This window comes from Leuciscus leuciscus, assembly GCF_965113295.1.
Source record: "Leuciscus leuciscus genome assembly, chromosome: 18".
Taxonomy (NCBI): domain Eukaryota; kingdom Metazoa; phylum Chordata; class Actinopteri; order Cypriniformes; family Leuciscidae; genus Leuciscus; species Leuciscus leuciscus.
In genome coordinates, this window is record NC_138742.1 from 1,666,601 (window position 1) to 1,686,645 (window position 20,045).

Below are 20,045 nucleotides of genomic sequence, written 5' to 3' on the forward strand. Positions count from 1 at the left end.
ACATGTTTACATCCATCAAAGGAAAAAAAAAAAGAAAGTTTAATTTCCTCATAATATACATTTGCACATCATCACATTTTCAATGACTCTCAAACGACTCGCCAGATGAATCAATCTCTCTAAATCCCGCCTTTCCGCGATATACTCTGCTCTGATTGGCCAGCAAACCGCCCGCTGCCATAACCACGTCAGCTCTGCTTGTCCTGTCCTCCATTATTTTACTTGTAGTAATTTATTTACCGAGTATTTTTCTAATATATTGCGGTGAACACGTGGAAACTGTATCAATAACAGTGCATGTATACATTAGCCGAGCTCTAGAGTGAATGAGTGATGTAACATAGACGTTGGTAAAAACAAATATTTCCTCAGAGTAGTGAGAACGACAGATGATCTGCATTAATAGACACAGTTACAAGTAATCGTGGCCCACAGCTGATCAGCAGAAGTGTTTCAGTAAGACAGTGATAGCGTGAGTTAGCCAGTTAGCAGGAGACCTACACAATATTCAACTCAAAACTAAGTATTTGAACACCATCTTTCAGGAGCAAGTGGTTTGTGAATCCTGCACTGAACTCTGAGATCTGAGAAGCAGTCGTCAGTGGAATAAAGGGAACACAGCAATAGTTTAGGATTATACTGCTGTTATACCGTGGTTAGTGTTGTCAAAAGACCCGGTACTTCGGTACCAAGTCGGTACTATTTTTTTTTTAAACGTCACGGTACCAGGTTTTCTCAAACCCGGTACTTGATGCGCGTGCATGCCCGAAGCGCGTGCAGTTGCGTCCTCTTCATAAAAGCGCTGATGGCGATCGGCGGTGCTGCTGCTGATGTGGTGCTGATGTTTTTGCGCGTGCAGATACGTTATTTCAAATTTCAATAGAAGCGGCGTACTCGCTTTTCCATGTGCGTTCATGATGCATAGCAACGACAGACGCCACGGGAGTACAAACGCTTGTGCAAACTGCGCTCTCCATGACGACGAGGAAGTGTGACATAGGCCTATTAATTGATTTCTAGCTCTTGCATTAGCTTTACTACTAGATATATTTATGGAGATGAGAAATAAAAAGCCGTCATTAATATCAGTCCGTCAGAAAAGCAGTTCTAGTCTTATTCTTGGCTGGATAACTCTTAGCAGGTTTAAAAAGCCCTTTTAAAGTTAAATATGAATACAGTTTTGGATTAAATAAAAGTATAGTCAAGTCAAATAAAACATTTTATCTCCTGTATAGTTTGGTAATGCTACAATAAGATACCATTCATTAACATCACTTAATGTGTTATCTAACATAACACATTGAGTGAACAATATATTTTTACAACATTAATTAATGTTTGTGAATGTTATTTAATACAAAACACTTGATTGGTCATGTTTGTTCACTTCATTCATTGTGCATTAAATAATGTTAACAGAAATAATGTTAAATAATTGCGACAGTATATAACTATTGGTTTTTTTTTGTTAGGTCATTTTATCTAATGTTATCTAACAAATGGAATCTTATTGTAAAGTGTTTTTAATACTACAGTTTCCATCTTTGTGATATACACTTTAATATAATTATGTAAATTTAATCTAAATTAAGCTTTGGTACCGAGAACTGTGGATTTTCACTGGTATCGGTACCGAATACTGAAATTTTGGTACCGTGACAACACTAACCGTGGTAAAGATGAACTTTAACCTCTGATTCTCCACATGCTCGTCCTTGGGCAGTGAAAAAACTGGCTTTACCTTCACATTATAGAGCACAGCGTCTCCTGGACATGATGCTCTCCAGTGTCCACAGGGATCAGCTGCTGGTTTGAGGTTTCCCTGGTGTCTGCGCGTGCAGTAAGTGGGCGGGGAATATGCTAATGTTTCGTCTTGACGTCACAACGAAACGGCTTATGACTCGTTTGAAAAACGATTCATTTCATTGACTCAGTCGACTCTTACTTTTGAAAGAAAATAACTTTATATATTAACAATTTTTATGAGTAGCATTATTAAAGGGAGCCAAAAATAAACAATTCTGCAAGTATTCACTTTCTCAACCATCAGAATGACAATTTTATCATTCCAAATCCATGAAACAAGTGTTTCAATTCAGAAAACAGTGTTTTGGCCACTATGAAGTTATATGGACGAGAGCTGCATGATGTTTCGTCAAAATCATGAGGATCAGGGTGTGTAAATATTGACAATTTCATTTTAAGGCGAGCTATTTCTTTTAATTGTCAGTTTTATTTGTTTTTCATGAATTGATTTTCCCTTTCCTCAGGTTTCCTGATGACAAACGGCTCGATCAGATTCTCAACGACTACATTCATCCTTCAGAATCAGATCCGGTCAAACGACAGAAGTATGTCAAACACCACATCAGTGTCACATTTATCTGACTTTAAATGCACAGGTTCATAGAACTGCAGGATTAATGGTGTTTTAATCATCAACACGATTTGTGCTCGCCTCGGTTAATTAAGAATAATCTCTTGCTTATTGTCATGTTTGAATTGGATCATCGAAGGTCAACAGCAAAAACATTAGTTAATAAAGTGAGATTAAGTGCAGAAAGTATATTTGTATTATTTAACATATTGGGCCCTATTTTAACGATCTGAAACGCAAGTATCAAACTCGAAACGCAAGTAACTTTGTGGGTGGATCTCGCAAATCTAAAACGCAAATGGTTTGGGCGTAACGTGAAATAAACCAATCAGAGCATCATCTTACATTCCCTTTAAAGGGATACTCCACCGAAAAATGAAAATTCTGTCGTCATATACTCACCCTCATGTTGTTTCAAACCTGTATGAATTTCTTTCTTTTGCTGAACAGAAAGGAAGATATCTAGAAGAATGTGAGTAACCAGACAGTTTTAGATACCATTGACTTCCATAGTATATTTTTTTCCCACTATGGAAGTCAATGGTATCTAAAACTGTCTGGTTACTCACATTCTTCTAGATATCTTCCTTTCTGTTCAGCAGAAGAAAGAAATTCATACAGGTTTGAAACAACATGAGGGTGAGTATATGATGACAGAATTTTCATTTTTCGTTGGAGTATCCCTTTAAGAGCAGGCGCGCTTGTTCCATGGCGGTTTGCTATTATAACGGCGGATTTGCCAGACGCACGCCAGGAGCGGTTCACAGCCGAGGAGACCGAGGAGACCGACGTTCTCGTCAGGGCCGTAAAACACAGAGAAGTGACATTGGGGATGGAGAAACACACCCAAATTAGCTTCGGTTAAACAGGCGTAAAATAATTTGGGTAAATGTGTAAGCTAGATTTATGCCTATTTTTTCACATCTTCATGGACACAACAATGATTTCCCTCGTGTGGAATATTTTTCCTTGTAATAATGTATGGTTTTCTAAAAATGAAAACTGCTGCGTCTGTGTAGATGAGAGAAGCAAAGTAGGGCTGCAACAAACGATTATTTTGATAATCGATTAATCTAACGATTATTAGAACGATTAATCGACTAATCATCGATTATTTTGCCGGCTAATCAGTAAGTTCAGCTTTTGAAATGGTTGTTTAAATGAACTTTGAGCCAAACAGGTCATTCTCTTTAAGTTCCCAGATTTCTGTCCAACTCAAATCACACACAAATGCTCTCTAAGCATTGGTTAAATATTCTGTTCTCTTTCAATAGAAAAAAAGAAACACAAATTTATCAGCTGCACTACAGACAAACTTAATCTGCAAACAATTATTATAATAATAAAATAAAATAAAAATTGACAATTGAGCTGACAGAGACATTCTCATTCACCTTTTAATTTACAGTATGAAAAAGTAACTGACATGATATTCTTCATAACATCTCCTTTTGTAAGTCTTCATGAATATGGAACAAAATAAAGGCAAGTGATAAGCCTGTAATACCTAACGTTAATAGTGTTACAATAATAAAAACAGCCCTGACTTCTAAGCTCGATCAAGCTTTATTCTATGCAAAAATAAATCATCATATTACTGTAATTATATTATTATTGTTAATATTGTTGCTATTATTATTAGTATTGCATTCTCTAATAAAGAGATTTACTGCTAGTTATTTAGCTCCAGCTGGAGAACATTCACCTCTCACCGGCTCGTCTTGTTTCCTCTTTAAGTGCTTTAACATGCATGTTGTGCTCCCGTGAAAAGCAAGTTACGCCTAGCATGTATTGCACACGACAGCATTCTTGGTTTGAAGATTTGTGAAACTTTACACACCTTGCTAGTTCGGATTCGTTTGCACTCCGTCATAATTCGCGCTGTGTTTTCTTCTACCGCAATAGCATTTGTAACATTACACTCTAGCGCTACAGCGCCGTAGTGGTCAAATCGCGATATTGCAGGCCCTTACATTAGGCTCACGTGAGCTCAAACGACTACTCGACAACAAGATATTTTGTCGACAATTTTTTATTGTCGACAATTCACGCTACATTATGGCCAAGCATGCGCTCTTAAAATAGCATCTGAATAACATGCGCAACGCTGCCACTGACTTTAGACTAGGTTTCTCCTGGTCAGTGGCGGAATTGTTTTCTGAAACTGCAAAATAGCACCAGGGAACGTTTGCGCCGGAACACGCCTCCTCTTTTCGCTGAACCGCCCCCGGGAGCGCAAGTTCATTTCCTAATTAACCGACGTGCGTCTGTGGAGGGAAAAGTCTGCTGTGCGTCGGGTGCAAAATAGGAATGATACATGCATCAGTGTACAAAATCAATTACGCTGGGAGCAAGATAGGGCCCTTGGTATTACTGCAGGTTTGTGTAATCTGAGTTTGCTTTTTACTGTTTTTATCTGCACTCTGCATTTCGTCTCTGCTCTCACTCAACATGCGGACAGGAGAGCTGTGATTAATAATATTAACGATTCGTACAAGGTGCTTAAAGTTCTTGAATTTGACTTTTTTAAATTGAAGTCCTGGAAAACCCTTAAACTTTATGATATTTATGAAAAGCTACTTGAATTATTGAAAGAAAATATGTGAAATTAGTGTTTAATTTTATTGATAAAACAAATCTTTTCACACAGTATTAACGCTCCAGTCCATCTGATATTGATATAGAGGCATTTTGCTTGGCTATGAGTGTGATATTGCTCATTAATATCCAAGTATATGATACAGCTTTCATTCTTCAGGTCAATCATGTATTCATGGGAGAACAAAATCAGTTTGAATAAGGAAAGCGATATCTTTGTCATAGTATCCTTTCAGTGGTTAAAGTTTCCGCAGTCATTGCTTGTGTTGCACTTTATTCGTACCATTTTGTTTTATTAGTATATTTTTATCTATTTACCCTTTTTTTAGAATTTAAAAGATAATAAAGATATTGTTTGATAAGTGAGATCTCTGATTATAGTCTTTGAAAACCAAAAAAGTAGTGCTTAAAGTCCTTAAGTCCTGGATTTTAATTGTACAGTGTCTGTACGATCCCTGATTACTTTATATTCACCTTTTGAACCATTAAGACGAGCTCAGACTGCAGGAAATGCACGTGTGTAGACGATGAGTCATGAAAACTGACAGTGATTAAGCATTGCTCTGGCTGGACGTCGACTCTCTCGGTGAGAAGACGCCGTTTTAAAACACGCAGGTCTCATGGATCTCAACAGACATCTGGCGTTTGCACATTTCTTGTCGCCTGCGTCTCATTTCTGATGTAATCTCTGACTTTTTATAGCTGAAATGTGGCTTGAGCGCAGCATTGTCAGTCAGTGAGATTGTGTCTGGCTCTTTTTGTCAGTTCTCTGAGTTTATTTATGACCGACTGCCAGGGGGAAAAAAAGTAACTTCTCGACATAATTATGAAAGTGGCGTTTGTTTCTTCATGGAACGGTTTTAGAGCCATTTGGGTCAGCACATTATTATTATTATTATTATGACTTGCAGATAAAAAACGTCCACCCTTTTATTCAGACCACGGAGTTCAGCTCGAGCGTAAATGCAGAAATGAAGCTGTGGTCTGGAGTTAGAAATAAACTCTTCACACTGTGATAATAGGCCACAAAATCAACACTAGAATAGAGTTGGGCGTCTCTTGGATGACTTGCTCATGATTCAAGGCATCTTTCAGGGAGAGTTTTGATAGTTTTGTAAATTGTGAAATCCAACGCTGACGTTCAACAGTTTTCGTGCCGATTCATGCGATTATATAACAGTAGCTCATTAAACGTGTGCAGACGAGTCTCTTAAAGGGGTGGAGTATCATCTTTAAGAAGTAAAGTTAATGTATTAATACACGTCCCTGGTGTTACTCGGCTCTAGAGACTGTTGCTGGTCTAGTGCTGATTTCTCATCTACACTTGATGGTCTTCTCTGTATGGAGTTCAAATAGTCTCAAAATTAATTAATTTAAAATATATGATTCACAAATGTGTAAGCTAAGATTATATTAATTAAATTATTTGTCTGTCCACACTAGACGCGACGCGGCTGTGAGATGCGTAAAATATCAATCAAAACCCACAGCCAATCAGAACAGCGTGTGGGCAGAGTCAGCCAATCAGACCAGCGTGTGGGCGAAGTCAGCCAATCAGAACAGCGTGTGGATGGGATCAGCCAATCAGAACAGCGTGTGGGCAGAGTCAGCCAATCAGCCAATCAGAATAGCTTGTGGGTGGAGTCAATTTAATTTAAACATTATTCAAAAACATAGGCTACTGAGTTACTAACACAATCTTTGTCAAAGAATACACTTGTTTGTTCACAGTTTGAACGTTCTTGTTTCCATTTGTTCAATTTCAAGATCTGAGGTGAATTATCTATTGTTGCTTTTACAGCTACAAAGCTGGAGCACTAAATGATATTCAGAGTCACATGACACGCTTTTAACATTAAATAAAGCACATAAACAGGACCTGAGATTATCATCGCCACACTTTGTGTTTGTTGTTCCAGCGCAACGTCGCAGAAAAATAGAAACCGTTTCTAAAATAGAATCGTCGCGTGTCGCCGTCGCGGCTGGTTAGGACAAACACCAAGAACCGTCCAATCACAGTTCGTGTTCATGTAAAGTCGATGTCCGTATGATAACAGATCGCTGTGCTTCTATTATATTATCAAACCAAGAACGTAGTGCAAGTTTTCTGCAGCAATGGAGCCGTGAACTTCACTTCCAGCGTTCAGTTGATGCTAATAAACACGACGGCGTTCTTTTTCCATGAGGGGGTTTGGCTTCACGACGGCTTTGTTTCCTGCAGAGCGTTAAAGAACGCGACATGCATGACTACGGGAAGTCCTGCAGATTTAGATCAATCAGATTACGACTTGAAGATAGTGCTGGGCGGTGTACCGGTTCATACCGAATACCGGTGTTTATTTTTGTTATGATATGAATTTTTAAAGTACCGCAATACCGGTGTATGTCGCCTTAATGATCGGAACGCGGCGCTGTTGCACTGTGGTGATGCACGTGTTACTAAGCGTGACTTTGAAGATGGAGAGGTTAAACTATAATTGATAGCTGTCAAATTATATTACAGTGTTTCCCATACATTGGTTCACAATATCAACACAGCCTTTTGGAAAATCTATTTGTGGTTGGCTTTGACATCGTTGAATAAACATGAGCACTGCACGTTTCAAAATCAAAACGCGACGCGGGTGTTTTTATACGAATGTATCTGAAGTGAACTGACGGTCTTTTAGAAAAGTTTCTTTGTTATTACGATTGAATCTTTCTTTATCTTTCCTGATAAAGCAGCGTTTATGAGCGTTGCTGCTTTCTGTACAGCCGTTACCGGGGAAACCGCTATTTCTGCCGCTCCTACAGCGCCTCCTGCTGGCACCTCTTTGTAAACAGCCTTGCAAACCTGTATAAATACTAGTGTGGATTTTTTTTCTACAATATTCACTCATGACAGTAAAATAGGGCATTCTAAGTCAATCTACTGCAGTATTTCCTCTCTCCTTTCTGCAGTACTTCCTCTCTGAAAAATGGGTTTTACACCCAGTCATGCTTTAAAAAAAATTTTTTTTTAAAGTCATATACCGTGAAACCGGAGTAATTTAGAAAAATACTGTGATGTGGATTTTTGGTCATACCGCCCAGCAATACTTGAAGAGTTTCACATGTTGAGTGCCGTATGCATCTGTGGGCGACTGAGGCTGCGCTAACCGCTAGTTAGCTTGAAAACTTGGAACTGAATCGAATCATAAGCTTGTGAATCGAAATAAAATCGAATCGTGAAGTTTGTTTCAATATCTTGCTTTAAATATTTGCAATTTCAGGGTGTCCGCGGATCCTTAAAAAGTCTTAAAAAGTCTTAAATTAGATTGTTCAAATTTAAGGCCTTAAAAAGTCTTAAGTCTTATTTTGACTTATGAAAGGTATTACATTTTCGATGGCAATTTGACTTACACATATCTTAATGTTTTCCAAATTAGAACCATCTAATTAGTGTACTTTTTTATTTATTATTCTATCTTTGTGGATTTGCTTGTTCACGTGACATTTCGCGTCATTCACGGCATCATTACGTCCGTCTCCTGCACGCGAAACAGGAGGAGAGAAGAAGCGAGTTGGTAAATGTCAATTCAATTCTAAGTTCATTCTTTATGTGCGTAGTGGTGTGCGATGTGTATTATCTATTATGATATTATAATAATTTTTTTAACGATGTACGAGGCACTGCGAGCTGACATCGCTTTGGTCTCTCATGCTTTCACTGCGTGATGTGTACGGTTATAGGTATGTTCCCAAATGAGTTTTTGTCTCATATTTATATCATATTATGTTGTTATCATAGGCCTACAATATCAATATCAGCAAGACTTCCGTTTTCCCGTGCACAATTGCAAATGTGATTATTTATTTTATTTAACAGTTAAATTAACAATAAATTAACATTGTGAGTTACATTTTATAAACAATATTGTCAATATTGTTTGTTATCCCTTTATTTCGCTGACGAGAATTTCAAAATGAAGCCATTAGGGCTGTAACGATTCCTCGATTAAAGTCGAGTACTCGATTTAAAAAAATCCTCGATTGCAATTTACCCGTGTCGAGTAACCGGCAAAATACCGGAAGTGGCGCATTCCACAGACGAGAGTCCATGAACCGCATTACACAGTTTTCTAAGGCTACGCGATATATTTAACTGTTTACAATCATGATATTGTGAAATCACAAAGGCTAAGATTAAGTTAAATAAATATATGCGCTGTTTTTTTTCTCCCACAGAGAAGCATGACGGTTGAATTATTTACATGCGTGCAGATTGTGTTAAAAATAGGCCTACCTCAGCTCCGTTCACAGTAAACGCTGCTCCACACGTATACTCAGTCTCTGCATGTGCTGTTTGTTTAAGTTTCCAATAATGTGCATTTGGGAACGCAAAACCCCGGACGCGTGTTTCATAGTAACTTACTGTCATCATTTATATGCGTGGAGCGTCTCGGGTTTCTCAAACTCCATCTTTGCATGCTGTGAGTTTGTGTGGCTTATAACGTTCATCTGCACGCAGTCTGCGCCGTTTCACAAGATTCGTAATGCAGCTCATTTATAAATCTTCGCCAACACAGGAGAATACATAAGTATGTTTCTGAATATATTCAGAAATATATTCGCAATCGCATATATTCTCATGTGCGAATTGTTGTTCATCGCGATTTCAAAATAAAAGTTTAACCCTTGCACTGCTTGCATGTTTTGACGTGCACATGTTCTTTTCAAGAAATTACGGCAGCTGTTGCATTTCTATCGTACAGAAGTGACCAAATATGAAAGATTAAGTTGACATTTGAATTAAATGTTATGTTTATTAGTTATCATATATTTTACATGGTGTATTTTAACAGCGTTGTTCAATAAAACCCATATGATTACTTTGATACTTTATTTGAACCAATAATTATTGCTTGTTATTGTTATTTGGGTAACACTACAATAAGGCTCATTAGTTAACATTAATGTATTAATCAACATGAACTAACAATGAACAATAGCTACATCTGTAACTAACATTTGTTCATACAAATAAAGCTGTTCATTGTTTGTTCATGTTAGTTCATTACATTAATGTTAACAAATACAACCATTAATTTTAATTATGTATTAGCAAATGTTGAAATTAACATGAACTAAGATTAATAAATGCTGTAGAAATAAATATTGTTCATTCTGAGTAACTAACAAACCATATTGTAAAGTGTTACCTATTTGTCTTTAAGTAATTTTAAAGGCTGTTGTTCACTTGGATCTATTTTTATTACCACAATTTTTTATCCGATTACTCGATTAATCGATGGAATAATCCGTAGAATACTCGATTACTAAAATAATCGATAGCTACAGCCCTAGAAGCCATAGCAGAGTCTCAATGCAACAGACAGCGATGATTTTTTTTTTACTGGAATCCGCGTTTTGAACGAATCAATTTAATGATTCAATGAACAACCACTTGCTTCCCGAATGAATCAGTCGTTTGAACAAATCGGTTGAATGAATGACTCCCTCAAGTCACTTATTTACATTTACATTTTTTTTACATTTATTCATTTAGCTGACGCTTTAATCCAAAGCGACTTACAATTGCTATATATGTCAGAGGTCGCACGCCTCTGGAGCAACTAGGGGTTAAGTGTCTTGCTCAGGGACACATTGGTGTCTCACAGTGGATTCGAACCCGGGTCTCTCACACCAAAGGCATGTGTCTTATCCATTGCGCCACCACCACCCCAATATTAAGACAGTGACTTGCCGCCACCTACTGGCAGTTTTAGTTTCACATTTAGAGTACCCTTTAATTAGAACATTAAAATTAGAAATCAGTACATATTTAACAATATCTCATAGCTTTATTTATGCAATTGTAAATGCAGTGTAAATATATTAATGCCAGATCAGACATAAAAGGTGATACATACATCTACAAATGTCCAAATATAGGTGAAAATGCCCCTGGAAATCAATTTAAGGTGGCAAATATTACCCCTTAATAAAAAATGTTAATTTCTGTCACTGCTGTGAACTGACCACTGCATAGAATATGAAAAATATGAATATCTTCGTCAGTCAGCTGTCAACAACAGGCCTAAACCAGCCATGGCACCAAGCACACAAACACAATCAGTAAAATATTATCTAATTATCAACAAAACTTTGAAAATATCGATCGAGACATATTTTGTCAATATTGCATACCCCTAATGCATGGTATTAATTTTGATTTCTTCGGGTCTTAAAAAGGTCTTAAAAAGCCTTAAATTTGACTTAAAAAAATTTGCAGAAACCCTGAATTTACAAACTCATAATCAGGGTTATTATAGCAAACTAAAACCATAAAAAAAGATTTCTGTTACTTGAACTAAAATAAAATATACATATATATATATATATATATATATATATATATATATATATATATATATATATATATATATATATTATTTTTCAGTTGATGTAATGTTTTTAATTTCATTTAAATTGATGTAAAACTTCATAAAACTTGACCTAAAATTGTAAACAATAAACCTAAAAAAAAAATCTAAAATTAAAACAAGCAACAATTCAAAAAATTATAATATCAAAATAACGCTGCATAATTCATAATCACAAAATTCATAATTTTTTGTGTGATTTTTATAATGAAGTCTAACACTAGGAAAGGCTTGATGTTGTCATAAACACTAATGCACATTTATGCTTCTTGAGTCACAGCGTTGAGCGTATTGTGATTAGATTGAAAACTCGCATCTGATTGGCTGAAAAGAATGTGATCCACACACACACATGACGATTTCTTTTTCTTCTTTTTTCTTTCTTTTTTTGCACAAGCAGATCAAACAATCTGTATTTGCAGAAACATTAAGAAATGTGCAAGCATACTAGAATATTGATGAACTGTGTTTTCCATGGATGTAAGTTTTGGTTGTGCATTTTAGTATTTTGCGAATATGAATTCAGTGTGAATAATGTATTTTGTAAATGAGACCATTTTAACTCCATATCTCTGCTGGTCTTTCTGGGAATATAGATGAGAGTTAATTGTGTCTGGAAAACATCGGATTAACTTTTCCAGGACAAGAGTGTGTTTGAATGATTCAGCATCACGTCCAAACCCTTTTTCCCGTCGTCTCCGCTTGTTACGCAACCTCGAGAGCAGCGAATGCATTGTTTGGGGATCAGGAATCGGCTGTCAGGACATGTTCCACGCTTCCACACGAGTGTGTTTGTGTGCTTTGGATCCTCCGCTGATGAACACTGTCGGGTTCGGCTCCGGGAATGGGTTGAAATGAATGATGGGTTTTATCAAGATAACCATCAGCTTCAGGAACACAATGGAGAGGCGTCACTGCGGGTCGAGCTGCCGGACACTGTGTGTGTGTGTGTGTGTGTGTGTGTGTGTGTGTGTGTGTGTGTGTGTGTGTGTGTGTGTGTGTGTGTGTGTGTGTGTGTGTGTGTGTGTGTGTGTGTGTGTGTGTGTGTGTGTGTGTGTGTGTGTGTGTGTGTGTGTGTGTGTGTAAGGTTTAGGGCAGTTTCAGTAGCGGTCAAGAGTTTGGATGCATATTCTTATTCTCTATTCTGACTGTTTTCCACGTTAGAGTAACAGTGCAGTGATGAATACTCTTAAATAATGCTAAATATTCAAATCATAAATCCAGAAAATGTGTGGTTGTATGTGTAAATATATATTTATGTTTGCATAAAATAATTTTCTGAAAAATTATAACATGTCATTGGGCCTTAAAATAGTAATATATTATTAAATTGTTAAAGTTTTTTTCAATTCAATTTATTAAACATGCTATTTGATTCTTCATTTAAATAAATCATTAAAATAAAATGAAATAAATCAAATTGAAATAAATTGTTGTATATAATTTTAAAATATCATTGTTATTATATGCGTGTCATGATTGTAAAACTTTAGTATAACCATTAAAACAGAATCCAGAAAAAAGAATTTCGGAAAAATTTACTTTTTTTGTTAAACCTTTAATACATTTTTGTTAAATTGTATTTATTACATGATTTTAATTAATTCTATATATTTTTATTAGTAAAATGTAATTTAACCATTAAATCGTAATACAAAAAAATGTAAATGTTAAAAAAACAATTTGGGAAAAAATTAAATGTTTCATCAGGCCTTACAACTTCTACATTTTAATATTTAATTCATATTAGGCATAATTTATATTTATCTCATTTTAAACATTTCAGCAGAGGCCTTTTAAGTCAGAAGTGTTTTAAGATCACGAGAAGCGTAAATGAGTCCAAACTTACCAAACCAGCTCGTTTGATCAGCCATGACGTATATATTCACCAATAGAGTCGACATGAAATCCAACCTGACACTGTTTTCTTTTTTAATGTATATTCCAGTATCCAGACAGTTTTGCTCACGTTATGTCAGTAATGTGTCGTGCCTGTTTTTCTCTTTACACGTCTTTCCTTCCAAACACACACACACACACACACACACACACAACAGTATGATGTAGGGCTGCACGATATTGAAGAAAAATGCGATATGCGATAACTCATTAAATAATGAGATATGCAATGCGATAATGCTTAAAGTGTGTAAAATAAACTTAAATTATCTTTAAAATATCTTTAAAATGATATAACCTACATACGTGTTTCACATTCATTTTGTGACAATAAAACATCCCTAAACTCCTGCCAGTGAAACATCAGTGTTTTACTGTAGCGTAAGAAGTGTTATTCTAACATCAGTGTAAACCTCGGGGTTCAGGTTATCCTACATTAGAGTTATTTAACAACACAAACTGAATAATCAAATGTGTTTGCAGAGTTTGTCTGATCTCACGCATGTGTTTCCAGGTTAAAGCTCTACGTCCACAGTCCTCGTGATGACATCAGAGTGTTTCTGAAGGCGGAGCAACAACACAACTCTCTCAGGTAAGAGAATCTGTCTATCTCTCTCTCTCTCTCTCTCTCGACTGGAAGAGTGTGGTTCGGGTTGTTCGTGTCGAGAAGACGTGAAGCTACACATCTTGCTTTCCCTGGGAATCGAACCCATGACCTTGGCGTTGCAAGGGCTAACACTCTACTGTTAGAGCTACAGGAAAGCTTTCCATCGCACAAACAGTTCTTTATAGTGGAAAAGGATTATTAAACGTTCTTCACACTAATGAAACATGGCTCTTTTAGAAACTGATCACTGAAAAGTTCTTTGTGGAACCAAAAATGGTTCTTCTATCGCATCGCGGCACAAAATGCTGGGTTGTTTCAACACATGTTTGGATTAAATGTAGACAAACCCAATCGTTACGTTAAACATTTTATTTCACATTTTAAACCAATGGTCGGGTCTGTCCATATTTGACCCAATAATGTGTTGAAACAATCAGCAATTTTTTAAGTGTGTGGAGCGTGACCAGATTATGTTGCATGTTTAATTAAGCAAGAATCTCTCAAATAAATACCAAATAAATCAAATTTGGTGTAAAAATTCCATATTTTAGCAGTCAAATCAAAAGCTGTTTCCTGCTGCCAAAGCAAATCCACTTTGAGATTGATACGGTAAAACCCACGCCATCGTTACTGTTCGTATCACTGAGATTCAGATATGATAATGAGCGTTTGCTTTCTGACCAATCACAGCAGAGCAGCTCTCAGAGAGGCGGGGCTTAGAGAGACTGAATCTTTGATCGAAGCGTTTCAGACATTGAGAGAAAAGAGTTGATGTGTGTCATAAATAAAGTGTTTTTGACCTTGGATGCGTGTAAACCTGTTGTGGATCAAGATTCTGTTGATGTTCTCATCGCTTTAGGGCCTAATCTTAGCATGTGACGTGTGTTTTCGGGCTTCCTGTCCTTGTAAATGCCACTTGAGTGATGTGTGCGTTTTATAGTGTCTTTGGTAAGAACTTAAACGTACCCAGAGAGAATGGAGGCTTTCGATTGGCTGAAACCCTCTCCTTGATTTATTCCTCCTTGTATGAAATCGGCACAAAATGCTTTATGGGAATGACATCACTGCTCATAAATTCCCCCGGAGTTACGCAGTTTTATCGCTTCGGGACTCGTCAGAGATGATTTTGTTTTCCTGTCAGAGACGCGTTTGAGCCTGAGCTGATCCTGGATCAGTGGCTTCAGTGTTTTCTGTCAAGCCATTCATTTTTAATCGAATTAATCACAAATTTATTGCACATCAATTTTGGCTTAGAAATTACCCAGTCAATTGTTTGATGCGAAAAGCATTGGATAGACATTACAAAAAGAAAATTATGCAGCTCAGAGATTGCATGAATATGAATGAAAAATTATATATTTATATATAATATAAAATGTATTTATTATCGTCATATTGACTAATCCTCCTCGGATGATTTTATTTTAGCTTTATTAAGGACTTATTTATATTTAGTTTTGTTATTTAATACAATTTGTGTACATGTGTGTAATAAAAAAAAATAGAAATAAAATTAATTATTTAATAAAATGTCTTAATATTTGTGTTTATAAATAAATAATTAAGTTCTTAGAATATTTAATACATCATTTATTAAATAATAATTGTATATATATATATATGTGTGTGTGTGTGTGTGTATATATATGTGTACATGTAATGAATGAATACATTTGAATTCTCTTGATTCTCCAAACTCTTGACCGCTAGTGAAACTGCCCTAAACCTTCCTCACTCTCTCTCACTCACACACACACACACACACACACACACACACACACACACACACACACACACACATCTGTAATGGAATTTTCTGACAGCTCGCTAGTTTTTATAATTTAATGTTTGTGCAAAAAAGAACACAAGATTAAAATAGATCAGATTATGGAGTTGCTCAGCTAAAATTACTGTTTTCCTCTTAAAAGATGGGAACACACCTGTGGTTGAGAGCCTCTTGTGTGCTCCAACACACACACATATACACATATATAGACACACATATATAGACACGCACACTCACACTCACACACACACTTTCCTGCACAGACTTCAGGAGGTTACATCACCACAGTATCTGTTCATAAAGGGCATAAACCTGATGCATCTGAACTCTGTGCTCAGTGAGGTGTGTGTTGTGTTAAGTTGTGTCGAGTTGTTGTTTTGAGAGAGTTGAGTTTTGACAGTTTTGAGAGAGTCGAGTTTTGAGAGAGTCGAGTTTTGAGAGAGTCGAGTTTTGAGAGAGTCGAGTTTTGAGAGAGTCGAGTTTTGAGAGAGTCGAGTTTTGAGAGAGTCGAGTTTTGAGAGAGTCGAGTTTTGAGAGAGTCGAGTTTTGAGAGAGTCGAGTTTTGAGGGTCAGAGAGTCGAGTTTTGAGGGTCAGAGAGTCGAGTTTTGAGGGAGTCGAGTTTTGAGGGAGTCGAGTTTTGAGGGTCAGAGAGTCGAGTTTTGAGGGAGTCGAGTTTTGAGAGAGTCGAGTTTTGAGGGAGTCGAGTTTTGAGGGTCAGAGAGTCGAGTTTTGAGGGTCAGAGAGTCGAGTTTTGAGGGTCAGAGAGTCGAGTTTTGAGGGAGTCGAGTTTTGAGAGAGTCGAGTTTTGAGGGAGTCGAGTTTTGAGGGTCAGAGAGTCGAGTTTTGAGGGTCAGAGAGTCGAGTTTTGAGGGTCAGAGAGTCGAGTTTTGAGAGAGTCGAGTTTTGAGAGAGTCGAGTTTTGAGAGAGTCGAGTTTTGAGAGAGTCGAGTTTTGAGAGAGTCGAGTTTTGAGGGTCAGAGAGTCGAGTTTTGAGGGTCAGAGAGTCGAGTTTTGAGGGTCAGAGAGTCGAGTTTTGAGGGTCAGAGAGTCGAGTTTTGAGGGTCAGAGAGTCGAGTTTTGAGGGTCAGAGAGTCGAGTTTTGAGAGAGTCGAGTTTTGAGGGTCAGAGAGTCGAGTTTTGAGGGAGTCGAGTTTTGAGGGAGTCGAGTTTTGAGGGAGTCGAGTTTTGAGGGTCAGAGAGTCGAGTTTTGAGGGAGTCGAGTTTTGAGAGAGTCGAGTTTTGAGGGAGTCGAGTTTTGAGGGAGTCGAGTTTTGAGGGAGTCGAGTTTTGAGAGAGTCGAGTTTTGAGGGAGTCGAGTTTTGAGGGAGTCGAGTTTGAGGGAGTCGAGTTTTGAGGGAGTCGAGTTTTGAGGGAGTCGAGTTTTGAGAGAGTCGAGTTTTGAGGGAGTCGAGTTTTGAGGGAGTCGAGTTTTGAGGGAGTCGAATTTTGAGGGAGTCGAGTTTTGAGGGTCGTCGAGTTTTGAGGGTCGTCGAGTTTTGAGGGAGTCGAGTTTTGAGGGAGTCGAGTTTTGAGGGTCAGAGAGTCGAGTTTTGAGGGTCAGAGAGTCGAGTTTTGAGGGTCAGAGAGTCGAGTTTTGAGGGAGTCGAGTTTTGAGGGTCAGAGAGTCGAGTTTTGAGGGTCAGAGAGTCGAGTTTTGAGGGTCAGAGAGTCGAGTTTTGAGGGTCAGAGAGTCGAGTTTTGAGGGTCAGAGAGTCGAGTTTTGAGGGTCAGAGAGTCGAGTTTTGAGGGAGTCGAGTTTTGAGGGTCAGAGAGTCGAGTTTTGAGGGTCAGAGAGTCGAGTTTTGAGGGTCAGAGAGTCGAGTTTTGAGGGTCAGAGAGTCGAGTTTTGAGGGTCAGAGAGTCGAGTTTTGAGGGAGTCGAGTTTTGAGGGTCAGAGAGTCGAGTTTTGAGGGTCAGAGAGTCGAGTTTTGAGGGTCAGAGAGTCGAGTTTTGAGGGAGTCGAGTTTTGAGGGTCAGAGAGTCGAGTTTTGAGGGAGTCGAGTTTTGAGGGTCAGAGAGTCGAGTTTTGAGGGTCAGAGAGTCGAGTTTTGAGGGTCAGAGAGTCGAGTTTTGAGGGTCAGAGAGTCGAGTTTTGAGAGTTGAGAGAGTTGAGCTCCTCAGGGAAGGTTTGGCTCGGTCCGGCTTGTTTTCCTTCGCGTGAGTTTTTGCCTCTTTGTTTTGGCCTGTAAAACAGGAGTGTGTGAGGATCTGTGAAACAGAAGGAGTGTGTGAGGATCTGTGAAACAGAAGGAGTGTGTGAGGATCTGTTGCCTGCATGTTCATCAACAGCGTATGAAAGCGTCTGTGTTCTTCACGGATTCCGAATCCCTGATTTACGAGGCTCTCGACTCCTGGCGGATTCGCTGATGTCACGAGAGAGAGAGTGAAAGGCCTCGGTGTGTGTTAAAGCTGTTCCTGATTCATGTTAAACGAGTTTCCAGCCGTGAGTTTTAGCCTCCGGTTGATGTTTATGGAGATTCCTGTCGTTCCTCCAAACATGATGTCATGGGAATGTTCTGGAAGAGGAGAACGTCAACACCGAGATGCATTAATATTACAACTAATATAATTACATTCATGATTAATCAGTGTGGTTACGTCTCTTCTGCTCACCAAAGCTGCATTTATTTGATCAAAAATACAGTGAAAATTATGAAATATTATTCTGATGTAAATCATCTGTTTTCTATGTGAATATACAGTAAAGTGTCATTTATTCCTGTGGTCAAAGCTGAATTTTCAGCATCATTACTCCAGTCTTCAGTGTCACATGATCCTCCAGAAATCAAGTTTCAAGTTTAATTAATTTATAAAGCACATTTAAAAACAGCCACACGACTGACCAAAGTGCTGTACAAAACATATAAATACAAATCCTAAATATACACACTTAAGATAATACACACAAATATAATCTAATATGATGATTTGATGCTCAATTTTTTTTTGAGGAACATTTTTAGGTTCCTAAATCATTTTGAGAAATTTTTCAATTATTTTTCAATTATGAGGAACATTTTTAGGTTCCTAAATAATTTTGAGACATTTTTCAATTATCAATGTTGAAAACGTTCAAATATCGTTCAAAAAGGCTGATTGAAATCTCCAGATATTCTTGTCTGTGTTGTGAAATGTGACTTCATTTGTCGGTGTTGTTCTTGGCAGGTTTCTGGAGCTTGACCTGAAGAAAAGTCTGCAGGAAAACCTGATGCACAAGACTATCGTGGAATACCCAGAAGTCTTTGTGGTTCTGAAACAGCACAGTCAGGAGTTCCTCGCTCACACACCGGGGGGTACGAAACACACAAAACACCAAACACACACATACTGCACACGTGCACATGGAGGATAGCATACATCACAAGCAGAAAACATGCTTTATTCATTCATTCAATATTAAATGCATTTATTACAACTTTTGCATACTTATAGAGCATTATTTACCCCTTATTTAACTTTTTTTGTTAAGTTTAATACTTAATTCTAGCAATTGCTAAAAAAAAAAATCAGTATTTAATTAATAGATGTTTAATTAATCATAATGATAAATTATATTATTAATTATAATGTTTCTTTATCAATTATAAACATTTTTGCATTTTATAGAGCATTATTTAGCTTTTTTAAAGATAATACTTGACATAATTTGAGCAATTACTTAAAATGTTCAGTACTGAATTAATATTAGATGTGTTAAAATAATCATATATTATTCATGATACATGAAATATAATTTAAATATATGATATTTAAATATTTAAATATTAAATATTTTTTGCATATTTATACAGCACTATTTACATTTTATTTTCCTTTTTTAAAGATAATACTTTAAACAATTTTAGCACTTACTATACATTTTCACTATAATAATATATTATAATAATAATATATTATTAATGATAAATTATATTAAAAATTATATTTTGCATGAGGAACATTTTTTTAGGTTCTAAACAATTATAGTTTATAAGTATAGTTATTATAAAATTATATTATTATAATTATAATAATATAAATTTTTCATTCATTCTTTTTTGCATATTTATACAGCATTATTTACGACTTATTTTACTTTTCAAGTTTATTACTTTAAATAATTTCAGCAACAACTACACATTTTCAGTATTAAATTAATATTAGATTTTAAATGAATCATATTATTAATTATCGTATGTATGCAATAACATTTTTACATTTGTAAATAAAAACAATTCATGATGATTAAACATTTTCTCTCCCTATTCTTATTTTACTTCTAAAACTTTACTGAAAATTTTGTGTAGTTATTAATATTCTCAGTGAATAATGTCACTTCTATAATACATTTTTTTTTATTTTTTTTATTTTTTTTTTATAATACATCGGAGAGT

At 36.6% G+C, this 20,045-nt stretch overlaps 1 protein-coding gene across 2 annotated transcripts in view; it reads left to right on the top strand.

Annotated features, from left to right (window-relative positions):
* Window positions 1-20,045, top strand: part of znhit6 (zinc finger HIT-type containing 6) — a 53,500-nt gene that overhangs the window by 31,042 nt on the left and 2,413 nt on the right. The window contains exons 7-9 of one of the 2 annotated variants that reach the window (XM_082145944.1): window positions 2,271-2,351; window positions 13,793-13,870; window positions 18,838-18,965. In XM_082145944.1, coding sequence (XP_082002070.1) covers window positions 2,271-2,351; window positions 13,793-13,870; window positions 18,838-18,965 — 287 coding nt within the window. The remainder of the gene's footprint in view (window positions 1-2,270; window positions 2,352-13,792; window positions 13,871-18,837; window positions 18,966-20,045) is intronic. The other variant, XM_082145945.1, reaches the window with a different exon arrangement.